The sequence below is a fragment of the Rhinopithecus bieti genome, unplaced genomic scaffold (genome assembly GCF_001698545.2).
Source record: "Rhinopithecus bieti isolate Rb0 unplaced genomic scaffold, ASM169854v2 scaffold_10612, whole genome shotgun sequence".
In the NCBI taxonomy this organism is placed as follows: Eukaryota; Metazoa; Chordata; class Mammalia; order Primates; family Cercopithecidae; genus Rhinopithecus; species Rhinopithecus bieti.
The window spans coordinates 2,021,837-2,048,501 of NW_016806990.1; the positions used below are offsets into that span (position 1 = coordinate 2,021,837).

At 39.0% G+C, this 26,665-nt stretch overlaps 2 protein-coding genes across 2 annotated transcripts in view; both read left to right on the plus strand.

The window, feature by feature from the left end:
- The window catches only part of DSP (desmoplakin), a 47,042-nt gene extending 44,199 nt beyond the window's left edge, over window positions 1-2,843 (plus strand). Inside the window, 1 exon segment of the mRNA XM_017879614.1 lies at window positions 2-2,843. Within this exon segment, the coding sequence (XP_017735103.1) occupies window positions 2-2,160 (2,159 nt within the window). The 3' untranslated portion in view covers window positions 2,161-2,843.
- Window positions 2,844-6,750: 3,907 nt separating this feature from the next.
- On the plus strand, window positions 6,751-26,112 carry SNRNP48 (small nuclear ribonucleoprotein U11/U12 subunit 48). Its single transcript, XM_017879617.1, has 9 exons — window positions 6,751-6,954; window positions 10,055-10,168; window positions 10,429-10,489; window positions 11,367-11,441; window positions 18,328-18,516; window positions 19,630-19,751; window positions 22,362-22,450; window positions 22,993-23,155; window positions 25,753-26,112. Exons 1-8 carry the CDS (start codon window positions 6,799-6,801, stop codon window positions 23,132-23,134), a joined length of 948 nt encoding a protein of 315 aa, XP_017735106.1. The 5' UTR covers window positions 6,751-6,798; the 3' UTR covers window positions 23,135-23,155; window positions 25,753-26,112.
- The last annotated feature ends 553 nt before the right edge of the window (window positions 26,113-26,665 follow it).

Here is a 26,665-nt window from a genome sequence, read left to right on the forward strand (position 1 = left end):
CTGATTGATAGAGATTTGTATCGATCCCTGAATGATCCCCGAGATAGTCAGAAAAACTTTGTGGATCCAATCACCAAAAAGAAGGTCAGTTATGTGCAGCTGAAGGAACGGTGTAGAATCGAACCACATACTGGTCTGCTCTTGCTTTCAGTACAGAAGAGAAGCATGTCCTTTCAAGGAATCAGACAACCTGTGACCGTTACTGAGCTAGTAGATTCTGGTATATTGAGACCATCCACTGTCAATGAACTGGAGTCTGGTCAGATTTCTTATGATGAAGTTGGTGAGAGAATTAAGGACTTCCTCCAGGGTTCAAGCTGCATAGCAGGCATATACAATGAGACCACAAAACAGAAGCTTGGCATTTATGAGGCCATGAAAATTGGCTTAGTCCGACCTGGTACTGCTCTGGAGTTACTGGAAGCCCAAGCAGCTACTGGCTTTATAGTGGATCCTGTTAGCAACTTGAGGTTACCGGTGGAGGAAGCCTACAAGAGAGGTCTGGTGGGCATTGAGTTCAAAGAGAAGCTCCTGTCTGCGGAACGAGCTGTCACTGGGTATAATGATCCTGAAACAGGAAACATCATCTCTTTGTTCCAAGCCATGAATAAGGAACTCATAGAAAAGGGCCATGGTATTCGCTTATTAGAAGCACAGATCGCAACCGGGGGGATCATTGACCCAAAGGAGAGCCATCGTTTACCAGTTGACATAGCGTATAAGAGGGGCTATTTCAATGAGGAACTCAGTGAGATTCTCTCAGATCCAAGTGATGATACCAAAGGATTTTTTGACCCCAACACTGAAGAAAATCTTACCTATCTGCAACTAAAAGAAAGATGCATTAAGGATGAGGATACAGGGCTCTGTCTTCTGCCTCTGAAAGAAAAGAAGAAACAGGTGCAGACATCACAAAAGAATACCCTCAGGAAGCGTAGAGTGGTCATAGTTGACCCAGAAACCAATAAAGAAATGTCTGTTCAGGAGGCCTACAAGAAGGGCCTAATTGATTATGAAACCTTCAAAGAACTGTGTGAGCAGGAATGTGAATGGGAAGAAATAACCATCACGGGATCAGATGGCTCCACCAGGGTGGTCCTGGTAGACAGAAAGACAGGCAGTCAGTATGATATTCAAGATGCTATTGACAAGGGCCTTGTTGACAGGAAGTTCTTTGATCAGTACCGATCGGGCAGCCTCAGCCTCACTCAATTTGCTGACATGATCTCCTTGAAAAATGGTGTTGGCACCGGCAGCAGCATGGGCAGTGGTGTCAGCGATGATGTTTTTAGCAGCACCCGACATGAATCAGTAAGTAAGATTTCCACCATATCCAGCGTCAGGAATTTAACCATAAGGAGCAGCTCTTTTTCCGACACCCTGGAAGAATCGAGCCCCATTGCAGCCATCTTTGACACAGAAAACCTAGAGAAAATCTCCATTACAGAAGGTATAGAGCGGGGCATCGTCGACAGCATCACCGGTCAGAGGCTTCTGGAGGCTCAGGCCTGCACAGGCGGCATCATCCACCCAACCACGGGCCAGAAGCTGTCACTTCAGGATGCAGTCTCCCAGGGTGTGATTGACCAAGACATGGCCACCAGGCTGAAGCCTGCTCAGAAAGCCTTCATAGGCTTCGAGGGTGTGAAGGGAAAGAAGAAGATGTCGGCGGCAGAGGCAGTGAAAGAAAAATGGCTCCCGTATGAGGCTGGCCAGCGCTTCCTGGAGTTCCAGTACCTCACGGGAGGGCTTGTGGACCCGGAAGTGCATGGGAGGATTAGCACAGAAGAAGCCATCCGGAAGGGGTTCATTGATGGCCGCGCGGCACAGAGGCTGCAAGACACCAGCAGCTATGCCAAAATCCTGACATGCCCCAAAACCAAATTAAAAATATCCTATAAGGATGCCATAAATCGCTCCATGGTAGAAGATATCACTGGGCTGCGCCTTCTGGAAGCCGCCTCCGTGTCGTCCAAGGGCTTACCCAGCCCTTACAACATGTCTTCGGCTCCGGGCTCCCGCTCCGGCTCCCGCTCTGGATCTCGCTCTGGATCTCGCTCCGGGTCCCGCAGTGGGTCTCGGAGAGGAAGCTTTGACGCCACAGGGAATTCTTCCTACTCTTACTCCTACTCATTTAGCAGTAGTTCTATTGGGCACTAGTAGTCAGTTGGGAGTGGTTGCTATACCTTGGCTTCATTTATATGAATTGCCAATTTATTAAATAAAAAAGAAAATCCCAGTGCTTGCAGTAGAGTGATAGGACGTTCTATGCTTACAGAAAATATAGCTATGATTGAAATCAAATAGTAAAGGCTGTTCTGGCTTTTATCTTCTTAGCTCATCTTAAGTAGTACACTTGGATGCGGTGCGTCTGAAGTGCCAATCAGTTGTAACACAAATTGAACCTAGGATTTGTTTCTTCTGTGTTTGGATTTTTGATCCATTCTTCAATTTTGGAAGCCTATAATACAGTTTTCTATGCTTGGAGAAAAAAATGGATCACTGATATTTTAGTCATTCTGCTTCTCATCTAAATATTTCCATATTCTGTATTAGGAGAAAATTACCCTCCCAGCACCAGCTCCCCTCTCAAATCCCCAACCCCAAACCAAGCATTTTGGAATGAGTCTCCTTAGTTTTAGAGTGTGGATTGTATAACCCATATAGTCTTTGACGTACTTATTTGGTTTGGTGTTAATTTGACTGTATGTGCATGACAGCAGCAATCTTTGCTTTTCTTTGGTCAAAGTTTTCTGTTTATTTTGCTTGTCATTTTCGATGTACTTTAAAAAGGTGTCTTTATGAAGTTTGCTATTCTGGCAATAAACTTTTAGACTTTTGAAGTTTTTGTGTTTTAATTTAATATGTTTATAAGCATAGGTAAACATTTAGGAGCATATTTTATCATAGGTCTAAAAACATTTATTAAATACCTGTGAAGAAATACCATTAAAAAAACTATTTGGTTCTGAATTTTTATTAGAAGATGGTCTTTTGAAGTTAGTCCTTTCAGTACTTCTCAGATGCCTGTCATGTACCCAATGGAGTCCTTGGAAAGAAGGCCTGTGTAAAGAGGCCAGTCTGGAGGTCAATACCGTGTTCTAGTTTATTCTGGACATTGAGTACCAAGTAGCATTGGCAAAAGTCACCATCATAGCATTGAAAAAACATGAAGTTGCTAAGATGCTTTTTGGGTATCCTCAAACTAGATAGTGTTTCAGTTTGTCCCGTAAGAGGAAAGACTTGTCCTGGAACCCATGAAAATGATTTTTGAAGAGTTCTTGGCTCTCTGTTGAAAGACAAGAAAATAGAAGCCTGTTCCTTTGGATCAAAGAGAAACTACTGAAATTCACGCATTTGTCATTAGATTAACATGACTTCACTGAACACTACCATGTCTAGTATTGGCTTAGTTACTATGAAGATTGAGTAGAATTTACTTTTTTTTTGAGTCTTGCTCTGTCGCCCAGGCTGCAGTGCAGTGGCCCTATCTCAGCTCACTCAAGCTCTGCCTCCCGGGTTCACGCCATTCTGCCTCAGTCTCCCAAGTAGCTGGGACTACAGGCACCCGCTACCATGCCTGGCTAATTTTTTATATTTTTAGTAGAGACAGGGTCTCACCCTGTTAGCCAGGATGATCTCGATCTCCTGACCTCGTAATTCACCCACCTTGGCCTCCCAGAGTGCTGGGATTACAGGCATGAGCACCGCGCCTGGCCTGAGTAGAATTTACAAGCCCCCTGACAACAAAGTATTTGCAATGTGGGTAGGGACAGAAACAGATAAAGCAATCAGTGGGACAACTTTCAAATGTCAGCAGTATATATTAATACAAATTTTATAGTACAGATAGGAAATAGGAAAACATGCTAATTGTATAGAACAAAAAAGATCATTAAGATTAGATAAATTATTGGGGGCTTTTGGTACTTAGAGTGAAAGTCACCTCCATTCTCATTGCATGGGCCATTTTCCTCCACAGCACTCTTCCTTATCTCACCTCTTCTTCCTCTTACTCCCTTTCCCAATTTGCAGGAGTTGAAACTAATTTTATGCATTAAATACTGAGTTCGTGTGCCATGCATTGTGCCAGAAGCCATGGAGTCTGTGCTAGAAATACATGGTGCAAAAATAGCCCCCATAATCCAAAAGGAAGAAGAAAAATGTGGTAAATGTTGTATTGGGAAAAATGAAGGAAATCTCTTATGCTAGAGCTGGGAGACCATATTAGTCACCTCACCCTGCCATAACAAGATGGCACAGACTGAGTGGCTTAAACGGAAGTATATTTTCTCACAGTTCTGGAAGCTAAAAGTACAAGATCAAGGTGCAGGCAGGGTTGGTTTCTAGTGAGACGTGGCTCATGGGTGGCTATCAGTCTTATCTGATTAGAGTACCCCCCTCCTCTATGACCTCATTTAACCTTAATTACCTCTTAGGGCCCTATCTCCTTATATAGTCACACTGTGGGTTAGTACTTAAACATATGCATTTTTGAGGGACCCAATCCAATCCATAACAGAGGCCAGGAGTCTGGACACCACTCCAGGAAAGTGATAATCAAAACAGGTCAGTAGCATCAGTGTAGAGCAGTTCCTCGGGCTGAAACAGTAACTAGAGAGTAGAGTCAACTGACAAATCTTTCCTACTCCCTCCAGGCTTCTGCTAAAGTTGTCATGAAGCTCTGAGATGACATGGGGCTGTATCCTGAAGAGAGGATATGTTTGATGTGGGCTAAGTTTTAATTTGGTTCACATATACAAACAGGGAAATACACACTAGAACTTTTATCAGGAGTCATGTCACATCAGAAAGTCTCACATTTTTCCAGACCAACCGGTTAACTATGGAAATGCAAATAAAAAGTAAGGATACCGGGCTGGGCGCAGTGGCTCAGGTCTGTAATCCCAGCACTTTGGGAGGCTGAGGCGGGCGGATCACAAGGTCAGGAGTTCAAGACCAGCCTGGCCAATATGATGAAATCCCGTCTCTACTAAAAATACAAAAATTAGCTGGGCCTGGTGGCATGTTCCTGTAGTCCCAGCTACTCAGGAGGCTGTGGCAGAAGAATTGCTTGAACCCGGGAAGTGGAGGTTGCAGTGAGCTGAGAGTGTGCCACTGCATTCCAGCCTGGGTGACAGAGCCAGACTCCATCTCAAAAAAAAAAAGGATATAGGCAGAGTATGAATACATTAACTTCATACTCCCCTCTCTTACCAGCTTCTAGACACTTCTGTATTTTATGGTGCTGCCTATTTATAGTGTTATGACCATTTTTTTAAAGTGAGAACTGTGCTGTTTACCTTTAGAAATAATTGTTCACCAAAAAATTCCTCCACAGTTCCTTCACAGGGGTAAACAAAGTGCAAAAGGAAACCAAGGTTTGACACTCGGACTTGAAAAAATTTTAAAAAGTAATATAAAATTGGTTAGATTCTGGGAGTTAAAACCATTTGGGGAAACTACAAGGGCTAATTCCAGGTCTTGGGTGGGAAATGTACAAAGTTAAGCTTGTGTTATCAAAGCAAGAAAGCATTCAAGGACTAATAGGGATACGTCAAAGACACAGATGGCTTAATGTGGCTTCCACTGGCCACATTTCGGACATATTTGAGCATCAACAAGAATTACGATGTTAAAGGAGTATATTATATTGAATTTAAAAAAAACCTTAAATCAATAACTTTAAAAACACCTTGATTCCCACAGTGAAGAAAGCAGTAAAATGGAGGTGCGGAAAGAACGCCAGTTAACGAACACAGAAGGCATGATACTATTACAGAATCATTTATAACTCCTAATGTAGCAACAGAGTCAGTGAATGACTGTATAAAGTAGTTGGGGAACAGGGTATTCTTATGGCCTCAAGGTATAATCTACAGATTGCTTACCAATTCCTAAGGGGAAAATGGGGAAAATGTACTATTAGAATGAAGAGATGTAGCCACCATCTTTACCAAGTGATCAAAGTTAGCATTACTAATATAATTATGTGTCCCTGTGAGTTGGCAACATCTCTTAGGTAGTATTCTTGCTAAAGTGCTTGAACTGAATCTAATCTTGTGGGAAACAAAATCTGACAAATCCAGAATGAGGGATATTCTACAAGACAACTGGCCTAGGCTCATCACAACATTTAATTATTTAATTTAAAAAAGAGGGTGAAGGAGGCTGATCTGGATTAAAAGAGACAATAATTATAGCTTATGGGTTGAAAAAATAAAACTGCTATAGAAATAATTTTGGGGACAATGGGGAAATTTTAATATGAACTGTATAATAAATGATTTTATGAAATGACTAATTTTCTTAGGTTTGATCATGTATTGCGGTTACACAGGAAAATGTTCTGATTCTTAGAACACGCATGTTAACATATTTGGGGATGAAGAATCTGCAACTTACTTTCAAAGAATTCAGCAAAAATCATTGGGTGGGGCTGTGAATGTGGAGAAGAGATGGAGAGAAATCAAACGTGGCAAAATGTTAACAACGAGCTGAAGGACGGCTAAACGAAAGCTCACTGCACTATTTTTAAAACTTTTCTGTAGCTATAAACCGTTTTTTCTGAGAAAGTCGAGGAGCGTAAACGTCTTTCAGGAAAGGCCAGCGCAACTGCACCCAAAAGCTGAGAGGAGATTGGAAAACGCCTCTCAAAATAACAGTCCCGCCCTCCCGGGGCTCTTCCCTACAGGCTGTTCCAGTCACGTGGTGACTGTGGCCCCGCCCGCAGCTCCCAGAGGCCCGCGCGCGCAGTCTGCAGTTCGGCCGCTTCCTCTTGGCGGGTGGGCTGCAGCCATGGAGGGCGAACCTCCACCTGTGGAGGAGCGGCGGCGGCTGCAGGAGGAGCTGAGCGAGTTCGTGGAGAGCTGCTGCCGGACCCTGGAGGAGGTGACGGCGTCTCTGGGCTGGGACCTGGATAGTCTGGATCCCGGGGAAGAGGAGGCGGCGGAGGTGAGGGGCGCGGCCGCGGGGCCCTTTCGGGGACTATCTGCCCGCGGTCTTCACTGGAAGAAGGGAGATCCGCACTGGCAGCCGCGGAGGGAAGGGCGAGGAGTCCTCGTCCGTGTGCAGAGCCGCGATGGGCGCCCGGGACCCGAGGGGCGCCGCGGGCCCTGGAGCAACCCTGACCTCCCTGAGTCCTGGGCTCGGGCGCGCGAGGGCTTCCCGAAGGCTCCACGCCGACCTCCGGTGCGGCGCTCCTCCCGCGGAACTTCGGATTTAAAGAAAACGGGGGGCCGGTCGCGGTGGCTTACGCCTGTAATCCCAGCACTTTGAGAGGCCAAGGCGGGAGGATCCGTTGAGCCCAGGAGTTCGAGACTAGCCTGGGCAACGTGGTGAAACCTCTTCCTACCAAAAATACAAAAATAAGCCGAGTGTGATGGTGTGAGCCTGTGGCCCCAGCTATTTGGGAGGCTGGGGTGGGAGGATCGCTTGAGCCCAGGAGGTCGAGGGTGCGGTGAACCGAGATCTCTCCACTACATTCCAGGCTGGGCGATAGAGCAAGACCCTGTCTCAAAACACAAACAAAATTCCGGAAGATGTGTTGAGTGAGGAGGGAATGGCGGATTTGGTATTTATTTAGAAAGTAAGTGAATGGGTCTCAGAGTGCTGCAGAGGGATTGGCGGTTTGCATTGTCATCTGTCATCTGGATTCCGCAGTTGCACCAGATCCGGTGTCAGGAGAGCTGGGAGTTTGCCAGTTCGCCTTTCTATGCCTTAAAATCGGACACTTCTTACTGGGACAGCACCAATTCTAGGATTATTAAAGGATGTCACCAAGAGATGGTAACTGGCAACTCCGGTGGACATTAGAATTGCTTTTTTAAAAATGTAGGCAAGTGTATTTAGAGTGAACAATGGGGATTTTGGTTTTGTGGGGTGTTTTGGGGAGTGAGAGGAAGGGAAGTGCTCCAGTGCGGGGTTAATTCATTATCTTTAATGTTACTTCCATGCTGTAATAATTTCTCCTGAGTTGAAGTTGCTGATTCCTGAGACATTTAAAATATATTTGATTTCTGTGTATACCATTCATTATTTATTGTATTAAAAGCACAGAAGAAATTAAAAGATCTTTATTGTTCATTTAGAGGGGTATTTGAAGCTGCAAATTCCATTGAGTGGGACTTACCAGACCTTTCCATACATTGTTTACTCAGCATTGCAGTAACATTGGATTCCTTGTATTAACATTTAAATAGCACTTTGTTTGTGCCACTTACAATACGTTACTTCATTTAATACTCAAAATAACCCTGTGAGGTAGGTATTGTTGACCACATTTTATAGACGAGGAAAGGGACACAGAGGTAATAATTTGTCCAAGGATATACTGCTAGTAAATGGCAATTAGGATTTCCACCGGTGTTTTAGTACTAAAATTTAGTGAACAACAGTTACAGTTCCTGGTCCTCACAGAGCTTATTGTCTGGTGATGGTGAGGGGGAATACGGAGAACTCAACCGTTATATTATCATGGGTCTATGATGGGTGGGGTTGGAATTGCTATAGTACAGTTTATTGTAGGGTGTGGTGGACAAAGTGGTGGTCAACAAAGGCTTCCTGGACAAAGTGAATTCTAGGCTGGTAAATAAAAGTGATCGGGAAGCCTCAAGTAGTTAAGGATAGTTAGAGCATAGGGTGTAGAGTTACCGCAGAACGATGGCGAGGGGTAGAGGTCAGATCTTAAACGTCCTTGTTAGCCATATTAGAAAGTCTAGATTTTTTTTTTTTAATGAAGGCAGTGGGGAAGCATGGAAGTATTTTAAGCCAGGGCATATCATAATCGTATTTACCTTTTAATAAAATAATAGCATACATTTATTGAATGCTTGCTATGTACCAGGCCCTATTTGAATTCCTTTATGTGTATAAACTTTGGTATACTTTTTAAAATCTTCACAATCACTTTTTGAGAGAGGTCCTGCTATTATTTTCATTTTATATAATAGATAAGGAAAATGAGGCAAAGAGAGATTAAGTACCTCACCCAATTTCATGCAGCAGTAAGTGGCAGAGCTGGAATTCAGACCAGCTACAGGATGGAAAATGAAGGGGAGGGCAGCAAGACTGGAAGCAGAGAGAGAAAGCGAGCGTAGTCAGGAGATGGCTGTTGTATTCCAGCAGAGAGTTGATGATCTCTGACTTGGGGAAGTGGCAGTGGGGATGGAGGATGTTGAGGGATTTTCAGAAATATTTAGGAGTTAAATTGGCAGGGCTAGGTGATTGATTGGATATGGGTGATGAGGGAGAAGACGTGGTTTCTTGCTTGAGTAAGTGAGACCTTTCACTGAAATGGAAAGTACAAGAGGAGTAGGTTTGAGGGTTAGGAGACGACGAGTAGAATGAATTTATTTTTGTTTGTGTTGAACTTTTAGTGTCTTTAGTATACGGTACTGGAGAGAAACAAGGTTCAAAGATAGAAATTTTGGGAGTCCTCACTGTATAGTGAGAGTTGCAGCCTTGAGATCTTTCTTTCAGTAAGCAGATACTAAATAGCAAAAGGTCAGTGGTTATATTAATATATGAAAACCAACATCTAAAGGGGGACAAATAGAGCAAGGTAGACAGATATTTAGAGGAGACCAAATAGAAGAAGCCAGAGAGGTAGAAAGAACATGAGGGGTGTGTCTGAATGACAAATGAACAAATGGAGTGCAACCTTCCAAGAGTTCAGATATGACAAGACAGTGACATGTTCTTTGGCTTTAGTAGCAAGGTTGTTAGTGACCTATTGACTGGTTTCAGTGGGGTGATGGTGGCAGTGAGTGAGGAATGGTTATAAGTGAGGTTGTTTAGACAGTGAGCGTAAATACACATTTCAAAGAGTTAGGCTTTGAAGGAGTGGAGAGAGCACAGGGGCATTTAGGGAGTTAGGGGTTGAAGGAGTTTTGTTTTTCTTTAATACACACCCACATGGGTGTTGAGAGAGGCCTGTAGAAGAGGATGCACTAGACAGTACTGGTACATTATCAAATGGTAAACATTTAATGGTAATAATTATTTATTTAAATATTATGTACCCATTTTCTTTGTTTCTATTTGATTTTTATAGGATGAAGTTGTTTTATGTCCTTACGATTCCAATCATCACATGCCTAAATCGTCTTTAGCAAAGCACATGGCATCTTGTAGACTGAGGAAAATGGGCTATACCAAAGAAGAAGAGGTACCATATATTTACTATTTTATAGTAAAATATATATGTATATGTCATGCATTTCATGCCTTAATTCACAATTTTTGGAAGTTATATTGTGAGGCTCAGCAACGTGAAATAATAGCCCTTACTTGAAGGGTAGGGTGGTACTTGCCTAATTTCACAAATTATTGTGAGAAATAATTAAGTGATACTAATCTATTGTTTATGTCAAGTCTTAAAACAGTCAATTATCTGATACTTAAGAACACTAAGATTTTTTTTTTCAGGATGAAATGTATAATCCTGAGTTTTTCTATGAGAATGTGAAGATACCTTCAATTACTTTGAGTAAGTATTAAGTTATTATAATTTTAAAATATCTTAGTGTAGATACTGATTTTTCATTTTTGCATTATCAAAAGAATGGATTTTATAAGCATGCTTATGATTAAGAAGGACATTTAGTATCTTAAGAGAATGTGGAATTAATTAATGTACGAGGCAACTAATTCACATAATCTGAAGTTTAGAGACCAGGCTTGTATTAATAGGCAGTGAAAACCTTACAAAGCTTTGTGTAGTAGAGCAGACACCTTCCTTCTCAGTTACAACAAAAATTTGAGCATGTGACATAGATTGAGGGATGAGACTGAAGATGGACATGTGTTCCAGGGATTCACAACATATATAGAGGTTAAAGTCTTGGGCTCTTGAAAGAGAATGTCCTGATTCAACTCCTGTTTTTATCATGAACAGATGTGACTTTCAGCGAGGTAATTAACCTGTTTGTTGCCTAAATTTCTTTATAAAATAGAGATAGTTATAATAGCACTTTGCGAGGATTAAGTGATATATATATAATATTCTTAGAATAGTGTCAGGCACTTAGCTGGAGTCAGCTAAAGGGTCACAGAGTTGTGACCATTACAGCACAGGCTTCAAGAATGTTAGCTGTTATTGGTCACTAAAATTTGTCGCTGCTACTGCTGCAGGCCTAATTAAAGGCATGAAGTGCTTGAAGTCTGATTATTTACTGGGCTGTAGATAAATCTGAAAGGATTCTGTGTTCAGATTTCATAGACAGGGATGTGGATGTTTCTTAAGATTCTGGAAGGTTTGTCCATGTGCCCAAAGGGCTTGGATCAGAAACCAGTTAATCATTTAATTGTGGTCACTGATGATTCATATTGTATTTATGGATTTTTTTTTTTTTTTTTTTTGACAGATAAGGACTCACAATTCCAGATTATTAAACAAGCTAGAACTGCAGTTGGGAAAGACAGTGATTGTTATAATCAAAGTAAGTGGCATTACAGTTTAAGTGAATTAATGAATCAAATTATTATTTTTCTCATAAGCATGTTACTAATTTCAAGAAAAACCTGTGAAGACTGTTACATGGGAAAGGTTAAGTTTTACATTTAACATTAGGCTAATTTGCTTCATTTCACCATCATTTGTTAGATGTTTCCTGTTGAGATACACTAGTCTCACTAGGACACTATCTTAGCTAGGGGTTCATCCTTTTGAATAACCTAGTGGTTTGTAGGTGAGATTGTCTTGTGGCTAATATAAAAAAACTTATTTAGTAAATACAGATAGTCCCAACTTGATGATTTAATTTAGGATTTTTTCAATTTTATGATGGTGTGAAAACAATACACATAATCACAAGGTTTTAGACTTGAAGTACTAGTGATTCTTTTATCAGACTCTGGGCTGCATTTTCAACTTAACCATATAAAGTTTATGATGGGTTTATCGGGATGTAACCCCATGTAAGTCAAGGAACATCTGTAAATGCCACTGAGTGAGACTCTTTTACCCTGAGATTTCCTCTCTTTAGAGTGTTGAAATGCAATGTAAAGAAAAGGCTTAGGCTGAAAGAGATTAGTCTCCACAGGTACCCTCAGATTGCTACACAGTAAGTGAGTTGGTTTGAAGTGATGAATGCTTGGGATCCCTTTCTCAGAAAAAAAGTACAAACACAAAAGTTTTACATATAATTTCAGAGGATTCATATTAATAGATCCTTTCATGCCCATCTTTAGAGCTGGGTTAAAGAGTTTCTCCCTGGGAACTTCAGCAGAGAATAGGTTAGAAGTTTTAAGCATAAGCTTTTAGGAAATTGAAAGAAAACTTAATCCATCAAAAACAGAGACATAGGTCAGACACGGTGGCTCACACCTGTCATCCCAGCACTTTGGGAGGCCGAGGTGGGTGGATCACCTGAGGTCAGGAGTTCAAGACCACCCTGGCCAACATGACGAAACACTAAAAAATACAAAAATTAGCTGGGTATGGTGGCAAGTGCCTGTAATCCCAGCTACTCAGGAGACCAAGGCAGGAAGAATTGCTTGAACCCAGGAGGCAGAGGTGTCAGTGAGCCCAGATTGCGCCATTGCACTCCAGCGTGGGCAACAGAGCGAAACTCCGTCTAAAAAACAAACCAACGAACAAACACATAGACAAACGAGTTAATAAAAGTTTAAATTTCTAATGAATGTAGATATGATATGACATCTAGCCAAAACCTGAGTGGCTTCTCTTATAAGGATTTCTATTTCTGCCTTGTCTTTGAACCTTCTGTAGGTAGCTTTCTCTGCACAACTTACCTTTTTTTCCTCATTCTTTTTTCTAGCTGAATTATATTTACCAGGCTGTAGTCATGGTTGGTTTTCTCCCTCGTTGAAGTTGAGGATCTTTACCAAATATTGTTTTAAGCCAGTATCTGGACTTGATTTCTCAGAGTTGCACTGTGGCTACAGAAGGAAGACTATCCTTAGCTGTCTATATTACATGGGTTCTCTACAACAGCCAGAAGCACATTTCTTGTAATTTTTTGTTTTGAGGTTCCTACTTTTGTCCCTTTCAGCGAAATTCCAGATTTTTTTCTTTGAGGGAGACAGTTGACTCTTATTTTATTTATTCGGACAGATTACTGAGCTATGACTAGACTAGTCAAGCCTTTTTTGGCCTCTGCTATTGGTTCTACTCATATACCCTGGTAGTGTACCCATAAAAAAGTTGGAGGTTTTTGGTTTTTGAAGAGGTTAATAATACTTAAAGGACTTTATTTGACTCTTAAGTGGTTAGATTTACTGAATTTATTTTAGAGTTGAAAGAGAACTTGGAGATCATCTAATCAAGTGTCTGCATTTTACAGATAAGAAAAACTATCTGATAGAGACATGATAAAGTTCTAGTGTGTTTGTTCTAAAGGTCCTCCATATTTTTATTTTTTAAAAGGTTATTTTTTTAAAGCTCTTTTATAAATTACATTTCTCTTTCACGACAAACTTGTGATAAGCTGAACGGTATTTCCCCTCCATGATAGGTGAAGAAACAGACACAAAAAAGTGAAGTAACTCGCCTTTGCTAGATAGTAGCAAAGTGGATCCAGAACTAAGTGCTGAATTTTGACACAAACTCTGAACTGAGTTGTCTGATTTTCTGTTAGAAACCCTACATTTAGTAAAATTTGTGGACTAGGATTCTAGATATTGCTCAAATTTATTTATTATGTCTTTCATGATTAAGTGGAAGAATATCACAAACTTCGTATCTCTACATACTAGTTGTGACTATTGGTGCTGTTAATTGTTAATTCTGCTTTGCGTAAACCTGTTTTAGAGAAGTAGAAGTAGCTGCTTGGCCATGTATTAATGATGACAACTCTGAGTTTTTGTTTCTTTATCTGTAATACAAAACTCTATTTATAGAGTTGTTGAGAGGAACAGAGATAATGGATGCTAAACAAGCCCTAGCTCCAAAAATTGGTAGCTTCTATGGTCTAAGTGGAAATTAATGTACAGAAAGTAATATTAAGATAATGAAATGGATGAGGTTTTTTTTTTTTTTCTGAGACGGAGTCTTGCTGTGTTGCCCAGGCTGGAGTGCAGTGGCCGGATCTCGGCTCACTGCAAGCTCTGCCTCCCAGGTTCATGCCATTCTCCTGCCTCAGCCTCTCGAGTAGCTGGGACTACAGGAGCCCGCCACCTCGCCCGGCTAGTTTTTTTTTTTTTTTGTATTTTTTAGTAGAGACGGGGTTTCACCAGATTAGCCAGGATGGTCTCGATCTCCTGACCTCATGATGGATGAGTTTTATATATATGAGTAATTTAGAAAATGTTCTGTTTTTTATTTTTGTAACGGTAATAAGGGAGATTTGGACATGGAGCTTAGTTCTTTTCAAAAGCAAATAATTACTCCGATTTTTTTGATAGGTAAGAGGAACTTTGATTTTGAATTCTTACACTATCTTAAATTAAGATTTAATTGTTACCAGTAACTTTTTTTTCTTTTTTTTTTTGAGGCTGAGTCTTGCTCTGCCGCCCAGGCTGGAGTTTAGTGGCACAATCTCGGCTCACTGCTAGCTCGGCCTCCTGGGTTCACGCCATTCTCCTGCCTCAGGCTACCAAGTAGCAGGGACTACAGGCGCCCGCCACCATACCGGGCGAATGTTTTTGAATTTTTTTAGTAGAGACGGAGTTTCACCATGTTAGCCAGGATGGTCTCGATTTCCTGACCTAGTGATCTGCCCACCTCGGCCTCCCAAAGTGTTGGGATTACAGGTGTGAGCTACCGCGCCCGGCCAACAGTAACTTTTTATATGATCTTTAATCTTGTTTAAAAAATTTTTTTGGCTGTGCATGTTGGCTCATGCCTGTAATCCCAGCACTTTGGGAGGCCAAGGTGGGCGGATCACCTGAGGTCAGGAGTTCGAGACCAGCCTGGCCAACATGGTGAAACCCTGTCTCTGCTAAAATACAAAATTAGCCAGGCGCTATGGTGCGTGCCTGTAATCCAGCTACTCAGGAGGCTGAGGCAAGAGAATCGCTTGAACCTGGGAGGTGGAGGTTGCAGTGAGCCAAGATGGCGCCACTGCAGCCAGTCTGGGCAACAGAGTGAGACTCTGTCTCAAAAAAAANATTACAGGTGTGAGCTACCGCGCCCGGCCAACAGTAACTTTTTATATGATCTTTAATCTTGTTTAAAAAATTTTTTTGGCTGTGCATGTTGGCTCATGCCTGTAATCCCAGCACTTTGGGAGGCCAAGGTGGGCGGATCACCTGAGGTCAGGAGTTCGAGACCAGCCTGGCCAACATGGTGAAACCCTGTCTCTACTAAAAATACAAAAATTAGCCAGGCGCTATGGTGCGTGCCTGTAATCCAGCTACTCAGGAGGCTGAGGCAAGAGAATCGCTTGAACCTGGGAGGTGGAGGTTGCAGTGAGCCAAGATGGCGCCACTGCAGCCCAGTCTGGGCAACAGAGTGAGACTCTGTCTCAAAAAAAAAAAAAAAAAATTTTGTTTTATGTCCTCTATAGAGTTATTCAGTTTCTGAACAGATTATTTTTGTGGCTCACTTATGTCTTAGACATTTTAAGATCTTTTCCCTCAGGACAAGACTTTCTTTAAATATCTTACTGATGTATTTACTTCGAAGGGAGAATGACTCACATGAAAAATTTTACATTTCTCCATCTAATTCATATTTTGTTTGTTACACACTGAAATGTAAGTTTTTTGGCAAGGTTTTATATGTATGTTTTCATTTCATCTGTCATGTCAGGCCTAAACTCAGTGTACAGAATTCTCAATCTTAAACTTTATGAAAGCTCCAACAGCTATTAGATGTACATACTTATTTTCAGATATAGTTACTTTGGTTAATTTTTTAACCAAGATACTTCAATCATAAACAATCATTTTATGTTTAGTGGTTTATCTTTTTCCTTCAATATTAAATATTTAAGTTGTATATTTCAGTATCGTGAAGTGTGTTTGAGTCATGGCCATGATCAGTGTGCTGTCAAAGAAACTTTAAAAGACAGGATAGAATGGTTTTAGATCCAGTCTGTTCCTATCACTTGTGAGACTCTGGGCAAGTCATGTTACTTCTATGACCCTTAATTTCGTTATCTGTAATGTTAGGGAATTGACTCTGAATGAATTCTCCCTAAAATTCTGAATTTGTATCTTTGTGACAACACCTGCTACTACTATTTAATGTTGTATGTTATATGTTTAAGATCCCCTTTGATGACAAAAGTAACTAACAAGAATTAGAATTGGCATTATTAAAACAATAGATTCAAGTTTCAATTTGGGGTGATGAAAAAGTTCTAGAGATGGGTAGAGGTTGCACAACAATGTCATGTCTCTGAACGTGACATGCACTTCATGTCTCTGAACAGTGCGCTGAAAAAATGGCTAGAATGTTAAATTTTATGTTATATATTTTGCCACAAAAAACCTGCAAAAACAGGCAGCCAAAGGGTCTTAGAGTTATTATAATTACAGCACATTCATATGTACTTTTAAATCATTTAGAAACATGCATTTTGAAAATTTACATTTTATGTAAATGTAAGTTTATTTAAGTATGTTTATCCTTTTTGTTGTCAGAAATATCTATGTTCCGAATGAATTGAATGCAGTTTGTTGCTTAACCTTTCCTGTACTTTTCTTTTCAGTAATTGGGGTGAGTATAAAGAGGAATTAGGAACCTGAATGTACTCCTTATTTAAAGATATGCAGTATCCTTTTTGCAAATGATATCCTTTTAAAAGTATCACTCAAATTTCTAAACTTTATCTTAATACCTGTCACATATTATAGTCTTGAATTGGAATTTTGGTTGAATTACAAGGAATTTAAGTATCAGTCTTCATCATAAAGAAACTTAAGATGAATAAATTGAAGAAAATGCTAAAATAATTTAAGAAGGAAATTATATTTCTTTTGTTTAAAATAACAGGCATAAGCGTTTATATGGAGGGCTTGTTTGCCTAATACTCATTATTTCTCTAATCTTTGGTTTTTCTCCCAAATTTTTATAGCCCTTATATTCAAACGGAATTAGGCTTATCAAAGCTGTTTTCATAATTTTGTATTATAAAATGCACTATATTAGATAAATTGATTGACTGAAAGGCGAACCTTTTCTTTCCCATTAATTCAAAAAACCCTTTGGACTAGTAAAAATGGCCGTGTATTGTTATCTATAGGCCGTGCTTAAACCATGGCCCTCAGATTCACTGCAGCCTCTTCCTCTTAATATGGTAGACAAGTAGTACCTCTTTTTTGTGCCTAATGCCCTAGTTCATGTATGCTCTTATTTCGATTCTTTTCTTGCCTACTACCTAGGAACTTAATGAGGGTTAGACTTTATCAAATATTTAAGCTATCTGGAAAGAGCTACTGATTTTATGTTGTTCTATAAACCAGTTACTACTTTTAGAATAAGTTAGCAAACAATAAAAGGCATTCCTTTACGGTAGCCTCCATGTTCTTTCGTTTGCATGGTTAGTGAATAAGAATTCTAGAAAGAAATTGTTTTAAATGTTTTTCTACAGTCCAATCATTTTTTTTATAGAAATTTGGAATCTCAAAACAAAAAATTTTCTTCAATGTCTTAATACATCACATCGAAGCGTGAATTGTATTTACTTTTTTTCACTAATGAGCCCAGATTTTTAGAAATTCTCGCTAATTACGGGCCGGGCACAGGCTATTATCTTTTCAGTTAATTGGTTAAGCCACTATGCTCCTCTCAGCGAAATAAAATGAGTTTAGGTTTCAATTTAATCCTGCTTCTTTTCTGGCCTGAGGAGGCTGTGGGATTTCTGCTAGCTTACATTATTCTAGCTCTAAGTCCTTGCACAAGTGGGATATATTTTGAATATTGACCATCTAGCTTGATGTCTCATACAAAAGATATTTTTTACACAGTTTTTAATATTTCCATAGTTTAATTTCAAAGGGACTATAATGCATATTACTTATTAAAAGCATTTTCTTCCCAACTTTGATGGGGAAAAGCCTATCAATAGATACCTACTTTTGTAGATGGCTATAAAAATTGTTACCCAAAAGCCTTTCTTAGAGCAAATTGTCTTTTATGATTATTCCTGCCTGCCTTTTTGGGATCTGTCTTTATATTGTTGGAGAGAATAGCAAACATCCATAATATGTTGTGTTTTTTTTGTGGATATAACATTCAGGATAGAATTGTTGTTTGTCATTTATTGCTTAGATTGATATTTTGTATATTTAGAGATTATGAAAAAGAGTTTGTGTTAATATTGCATTATTAAAGCACATGTTTGAAGATAATTAGTAGATTTTAAGTTCACAGTGCTTCATGTATTGTTTATTCTTGTGGTTTTATTTTCACTTTAGGGATTTATTCTTCTTTGCCTGTTGAAGTTCCTCTGAATCACAAACGGTTTGTTTGTGATCTAACTCAAGCTGATCGTCTTGCCCTCTATGATTTCGTAGTTGAGGAGACAAAGAAAAAGCGCTCTGATTCTCAGATTATTGAAAATGACAGCGATCTCTTTGTAGACTTGGCTGCCAAAATCAATCAAGGTTTGAGATGCACATCATAGCTTTACATTTTTTCATTATCATTTTATTCTGTGAGTGTTATTAAGATGATTTAATTGTCGGGCCACTTTGAGTTAGAGTAAATGGTTTTGTATCATTTAATATTGAAGTGAAGTTACCCTTCTGTAACTGTGGGTTCCACATCCATCAGTTTAACCAACTGTGGATTGAAAATATTTGGAAAAAATAAAAATGAGTGGTTGCCTCTGTACTATACATGTAGAGACTTTTTATTCTTGTCATAATTCCATAAACAATATATTAACAACTATTCATACAGCATTTACATCATATCAGGTTTTTAGTGTTTTTTTTTATTTTGTTTTTTTGTTTGTTTGTTTTTTTGAGACAGAGTCTTACTCTGTCACCCAGGCTGGAGTGCCGTAGCGCGATCTCAGTTTGTTGGAATCTCTGCCTCCCAAGCTCAAGCGATTCTCGTGCCTCAGCCTCCCGAGTAGCTGAGATTACAGACATGGGCCACCATGCCTGGCTAATTTTTGTATTTTTAGTAGAGACGAGGTTTTGCTACGTTGGTCAGGCTGGTCTCAAACCCCTGGCCTCAAGTGATCCTCCTGTCTTGGCCTCCCAAAGTGCTGGGATTACAGGCTTGAGCCACTGTACTTGGCCTGTATTAGGTATTGAAAGTAGTTTAGAGATGACTTCAAGTGTACAGGAGGGTGTGTGTAGGTTATATGTGAATACTACACCATTTTATGTCAGAGACTTGAGCACCCATGGATTTTGGTATCCTTGGGGGTTCCTGAACAAATCCTCCACGGATACTGAGGGATATTTACTTAGTACCTGAGGTTTTACTCTGACTTTTACCTTAAATGTACCTTCTTTCTGTAAGAATATTACAACTGTGCTGTTACTTTAATCCATGTACCTAAGCACTCTTATGTTCAGCTAATGGCTGGAGAAAAAGAATGATATAAAACTTAGCCCGTGTATATAAATAATATACAATTTTAGAATGTTTTATGTGCTACTTTGAAACGAGTTAAAATATAGGATTGTGATGTGTTTATTTGATAATTCGTAGAATTTAAAAGTTTTGAAGGATATAATAGTTTTATTTTATTCTTTCATTAGATAATAGTCGAAAAAGTCCAAAATCCTACCTTGAAATCCTGGCAGAAGTAAGAGATTATAAAAGAAGACGCCAGTCCTATAGAGCTAAGAATGTTCACATAACCAAGAAATCATATACTGAGGTAAGTTTTACATAATCTTTGTTGATAACAAAACTTTCCTTTTGGTAATTTTCTAAATCTGTTTATGAATTTCCACAATTTTTTGGAAATTTTCTGAAAGTGTCTTCAGGGTGGCCACACCTGATTTGTGTCTGTTCCATCAGTTCTAGACCCACCCTTTAGCAAGCAAAGGCTTTCATAGTACAAGAACCTTATGTAAAACAATTGTACAATCTTAAAAGATACCTCCTTGTGAGAAAGTAGTAGTGTATCATGGTAAGAGCATGAGTTTGGGCTTTAGCTAGACCTCACATTGAGTTTTGATTCTGCTATTTCTCATTGGCTCTTGACTTTAACTTGAGTTATTTGAGATTTTTAGATTGAATGTTTTCTTTTCGTAATAATAATAATATAATCTTTGCAGGGTTGATATGAGAATTGACTGACAATGCATGCAAACACAGATTTCTTCATGGATATTAGCTATTATCTTTTTTGGCAGAAAGCATGTTTTTATGTACTCTAGTAAATATTTGGGCTTAAGAAATGTGTTGATATACATTATTTATACATTAGTCTCTTAGTGTATATCTAGACTTATTTTCAGATACCATTTAATGGCTCATTAGAGTTGATGAATTTTTTTTGGTGTATGAATTACCTTGCCTAGACTCTACAATTAATTTCCTCATCGATTCCCTAATTGTTCCCATATTTTTTCATACTTCTCTCTGATGTAAAAGACCTTCCATAATCTGGCCTCCTTTTCCCAAGCATTTTCTTTTGCTTTAGTCAAGCATGTCTCTTAAACTGTATCTGATTACATATAATTATTCTTACCTCAATGCCCTATTACCTGTTATTTTCTTACCTGAAATGCTCTGTTTTTGCCATTTTAAATGTTGAGTTTAAAGGCCACCATTTCCATGAGGTGCTAGTTGACTAATCTATCACTAGTTTATTGTACTTATACTCTGTACCACACAGCTTAACTCTAAATTTTATGCTGTTCTTTTTTACAATTAAAGTCTGTGTTTTAGACTTACCTTCCCAAGTAGAGGCCTGGGTCCCTGTCATACTACCTTGGTGATTCTTAGAGTCCCTAAGATACTTGGCTCATCAGTTGTTTCTTCTCTGGTCTCATAACCCTTGTAATCAAGCTTAAATTGTTGCTGCTAGCATTCTTCACGATTTCATAGTTTATATTTTATTGTGGAAATATTCAAACATATTCTAAAGTGGATAGCATCGTCTAAGGAACCCTTATGTACCCATCACCCAGCTTCAAAAATTGAAATGTAAGATTGGCAAGGGCTTCATAGAGAATGTAGCATTTGAGCGAAAGGGAGAAGCAAGGAGGAGTAAAGGAATGTCTGCTTATTGACTCTTTCCTATGTGGTGGACCTGAGCTGGGTGGGTTCTGTGCAAATAGCAGACTTCAAGGTGCTTATGTAGAGCTGCTAACAGGGAGGCTTGTGGGCCTGCTAGGGAAGTGCAAGAGCTGGAACTTGAGATAGGTGTGTGTGACTCATGTCACTCCGCGAGGTTTGACCTTGGTGTATCTTAGGTTTTCCATGGGAGAATATAGTGGAGGAGGACAAGTGGTGGATAAGGATTTTCTGGGTAGAAGAACTAGCATTCTGAAAAGCAGATAAAAGTATAGGAGTTTTTCAGAAACTCATGAGTAACCCAGGGTGGCTAGAGCTTAGGGCTTCTCCATTGAGAGATGAGGCTAGGTTGTATCTGATGTAGTAAAATCCTGGAGGGCTTTGAAGGCTTCATTAAGGAGTTTGGATATTGTTCCATTTTACTTTGAGAGCCATTGAAAGTTTCTTTAAGGTAGGGAGAAATGCAGTCAGGCCTGAATGATAGTGTTTCTGAGATTGCCTCTTGTCCCCTATACCTATACCTTTTTTCTGAAAACATTCTCTGTTTAATCATGAGGGAAGTGTAAGCTCCTATTTTAGTTTTGTCTTTGCTTCTGCAGTGACAAACCCTGTGCTTGGTGGCATGGGTAAATAGGAAAGTTTCCTTATAGAGTCATTCAGAAAGTATCTGTGAAGTGATTGTATGTTTCATATTTTGTCTTATTAAGTCATATGATTAAGTCAAGATGACTTAATTATAAGGTTTTTAAAAAATCATTTGTAAATAATCTCTAACAGAGAGATAAATTGCAAAACTAAAAATAGTACCAAGAACTCCCATATTGCCTTTACCCAGGTCACCCATTGTTAGCATTTTGCCACATAGCTTATCATTGGCACTCTCTCTTTCTCTGTCTCGACCTGTACATATTGTTTTCCCCTGAATTCTTTAAGGGTTAAATTACATACATCGTAACCCTTTATCCCCAGTGTGTATTTCCTAAGAACAGAGATATTTTCTCACATAAAGGTAGTACGGTTTTAGCAACTTCAGATTTAATATTGCTATAAAACTTTTATCTGCTATTCATATTCCAGTTTGACCATTGCCTTTTCTGTGTTCTCTAAACTGTACAAGTTCCACAGTCCATTATGTCATAGCGCTTAGTAAATATTTGATTGTTAGCACTGATTTTTCTAGCGCTATAGTCTTACTTTTTTGAGCAGTTTTCTTACCTGAAGTTCGGTGCTTACCTCTCCCAAGGTGATTCGAGATGTGATAAATGTGCACATGGAAGAACTCAGCAATCATTGGCAAGAAGAGCAAGAGAAGGCAGAGGATGATGCGGAAAAGTATGTCATTATCTTTATTGGTGAAAATGCTCTCTTTGATAACAGATAACAATTAACTTATAATTGTTAAATTTTAGCATCTCCAAAACCCTTGATAGCACATAGTATCCTCATGAAAATGCTTTTTGTTTTTTGTTGTGAGTGCCCAGAGTTATTATACCAGAGTTGTTCTGACATTACCCTTTGACAGTTTTCAGGGGACAACCATATTAGTGAAATATTTAAATAGCAAAACATACTAATATTTATGCCTAGTGTTCCATTATTGGAACGCCAAACCTGTGGGAGTTATTTATATCCTACTGCCCAAGGTCATCACCAAGGTCTCACTGCAAAAATTTAAAAAATTGCAACCTCAGGCATAAAAGGGTTAAGAGCTCTGTTTATTTGTCGTCTTATATGGGTTATAAGATTGTGCATATTGAGACCGTATCTACCATTGGTTTGATATAGAATATTACACTTTAGACTGGTGTGTCTGTGTATGTGTACTGGAGACCAGTGGTAAAACAAACTGATTAACATTCTTTTCTATGTTTTAGGAATGAAGAAAGGCGATCAGCTTCAGTAGATTCACGGCAGTCTGGTGGAAGCTATTTGGATGCTGAGTGTTCACGACATAGAAGGGATCGGAGTAGAAGCCCACATAAAAGAAAAGAAATAAAGATAAGGATAAAACTGTGAGTCGAGAAGAAGGAAAGAGAGGTGGGTCTAACCCTGCATCATCCAACGTTGAATTCTTTACTTTTTAAAAGTAGAACAGGTTCTTCTGTTGTAGACCATGCTGAGAAAACAGATTTTAAGAATAAGCTAAAGTAAGGAGAGTAAACAATTGATTGTGATTCTTAACATTCATTATAGTTCAGTTCAAATAGCCACCACTCTAGTGACATAGTTCTCTACATGTGTGATTGGATATTTTTTTCCCTTTTTTATCTCTTACTTGCTTGCTTCCTAAACAGGACATGTGAAAGTATTGTCTAGGCAGGATGTTAACTGTATTAAACATGTGCTTTCCTAGATCCCTTTCTTTTGCTCCTTCCTTCCTTCCTTCCTCTTTCTCTTTCTTTCTTTTTCCTGCTAATTCCTCAAATAAGGGTATATTGACATTGTCAAAATTGACAGTCAATTTTGCCCTTGTTAGTAAAATCTTTATAGCTCGAGAGATATGAGTTAACAAACACCGAATTAATAAATGTAAATTATTTGAGGTCTATTTCTGTATTCCAGCTGCTGACAAGGCATGTACCTGGATATCAAGTTCATCAGGTCTAGAACTAAACTTATCTTTTTCTCAGTCTGCTCCTTTTTCGCCAGCATTACTATCCTGGTTAAAGAGATGACTCTCATCTGTTAACTTAAGTCAGAAATCAAGGAGTCATTTTAGATACTTCCTTCCACTCCTTACCATCTGGTCAGTTCCTAATGAAATGATGGTCATTTTCCTACTTTTTCTACTTTTCTCTAAACTTACTGCATATGATTGCATCCCTTGTATACTGCTTAGAGTGAATAGTCGCCTCGTAGAACTGTTCAGTGGTGGTCTGGCATGGTGGCTCATGCCTGTAACCCCTAAACTTTGGGAGGCTGAGGCAGGTGGATCACTTGAGCTCAGGAGTTCAAGGCCAGCCCGGGCAACCTGGCAAAACCTCGTCTCTACAAAGAATACAAAGATTAGCCGGTCCCAGCCTCTTGTGGGGCTGAGGCAGGAAGATTGCTTGAGCCTGGGAGGTTGAGGCTGCAGTGAGCCATATTCTCACTCCTGCACTCCAGCCTGGGCAACAAAATGAGACCCTGTCTCAGAAAAAGTGAGAACTCTTCAGTGGCAAAATTCACATTCTTTTGAATGGCTCTCAAGACTTCTGGGATCCTGGCTCCTACCTACTTCTTGTATTTTGCTACTACCCCATGAAATGCATAACTTGTGCTCTAGCCAGCCTGAGTTACTTAGAGTTCCTCATGCACACCGTGCCCCATCTGTGTCTTTCCACTTTGTGTTCTGCTGCCTACCTGGTTTTCAAAGCCTCCTTACTCCTCCTTATCCTTTAAGACCCATCTCAGCCATTTCCTGAAGCCTTTTTCTCACTGGTTCAAGCAGAGCAGATCATCTTTTCCATTTTGTCACCACCTTACCTAGCTCATATTTGTTCTTGAGCTTAATAGTTATTATTATCGCTACTAGACTGTGAGCTCCATAAAGGCAAGGTCTGTATCTTATTTAGTTTTATACACAAAGTGCTTTCAAATATTAGGCTCTCAAATAATATCCTGTCTCTCCAGGGCCACTGGTAATCAGGAATTAAAGCTTATTGTATTGGTTTGGTAATTTTGTTCATCTTACTATCATTCAGTTAATTAGGTTTAAAGCCAACTATGACTTAGTCCTTTTTTTTTTTGACTTAGTCCTTTTCTTATACAAATGAAATATTTTCTTAGTAATCCTTTTGATTCATATGCTGTTTTGTAATAACTGTAGTGCTGCTTCTACTTAAGTAATTTTTGACATCTCTAATCAATCCCTGTTGATTTAAATACATTAGAAGTCCTCAAAATCCAAACATTAAATAATTTTTATTTAAAGAAGATAAACTGGATATAAGCAAGAAATACTTCTCAACAGGCTAATCTTTGATATCCACCCCTGGGGTGGACTGAATTATAGGGACTTGGTTTATCTGACATAAACCAGAACAAGTAAAACATTCATTTAGAATTAAACAGTGTTTAAGAGTATGTATGAATAATGCATTATTAAAACTAAGAGACAGGCCGGGTGCGGTGGCTCATGCCTCTAATCCCAGCACTTTGGGAGGCTGAGGTGGGCAGATCACCTGAGGTCAGGAGTTCGAGACCAGCCTGATCAACATGGTGAAACCCTGTCTCTACTAAAAATACAAAAAATAGCCGGGCGTGTTGGTGCACACCTGAAATCCCCAGCTACTAGGGAGGCTGAGACAGGAGAATCGCTTGAATCCAGGAGGCGGAGGTTGCAGTGAGCCGAGATTGTGCCATTGCGCTCCAGCCTAGGCAACAAGAGTGAAACTCCATCTCAAAAAAACAAAAACAAACAAACAACAAAATGAAGAGACAAAACTGAAATAGGAATAATCAAAATGATTTTTTTAATTACACTTTGAAGCTCTGCTTTAAAATTAACTTTGAGTATATGTAAATGATAGATACTCAGAAAATTCATTTCAATAGAATATTAAAGTAGTATATTACTGTTGAATTATTTTAAAGCTCTGATATTAAAATGTTCATCATTTATAACCATTTTTTTTATACCTCTTTTATTTCAGGGATGGAGAAAGACACCATAGTCATAAAAGAAGAAAGCAAAAAATATAAATGAAGTACTTGTACATGTATTAATTATGCTTATGCCATGATAACCAATATGCTGATATATTAATTGGAATTGCTTTGCATAGGAGAATGTTTTTATGATCTGTTTAGTGCTTATTATTTTCCAATAAATATGCTTCAAACCGTGAGTACACTATTAGGCCCTACAACTTTGTTTTCCTTGTATTTTATTAGATGATTTGCTTCCTATAACTGATCTTGTTTTGTTCTTTTTGCTAATATTTGTATCTCAAAATTCTTTAATTAAAAAAGTCAATATTTATCATATGTAAATTAAACGTGAATACATTCTCCTTGCAAAAAAACTACATCTTATAAATAAGGCTAACCCTTAGAACACCATCTGCAGTCCTGTCCTCACCCCAGCAGCGACTACTGTTTACCACTACGCTGGTGAATTGTAGTAGGGACAAACAATGTAAATATTGAAGAGAAATGGCCTGACTAATTAAAATATGATGTAGTCACGGAGGATAGATTATTGTATTGGAGTTAAAGAATCTAGATCCATATTAACCTGGATTGGTCCCAAAAACATAATGCTCAGTGAAAATAGCAAGTTGTGGAAAGTTATATGCAAATTATATATATGTACAAAACAATACTATGCATTTTCTATGACTATATAATGTATGTAAGTCTATTTTTAAAGGTTCAGAAGAATCCATACCAAAGTTCTAACAGCGAGTAGGGGGTATAGATGAGAGATTAGAGGTGCAAATCAGGATTGGGAGGGTGGTCAAAGGGAACTTTAGCTTTATCTGTAACATTGTTTTTCTTTTTTCTTTATTATTATTATTATTATTATTATTATTATTATTATACTTTTAAGTTCTAGGGTACATG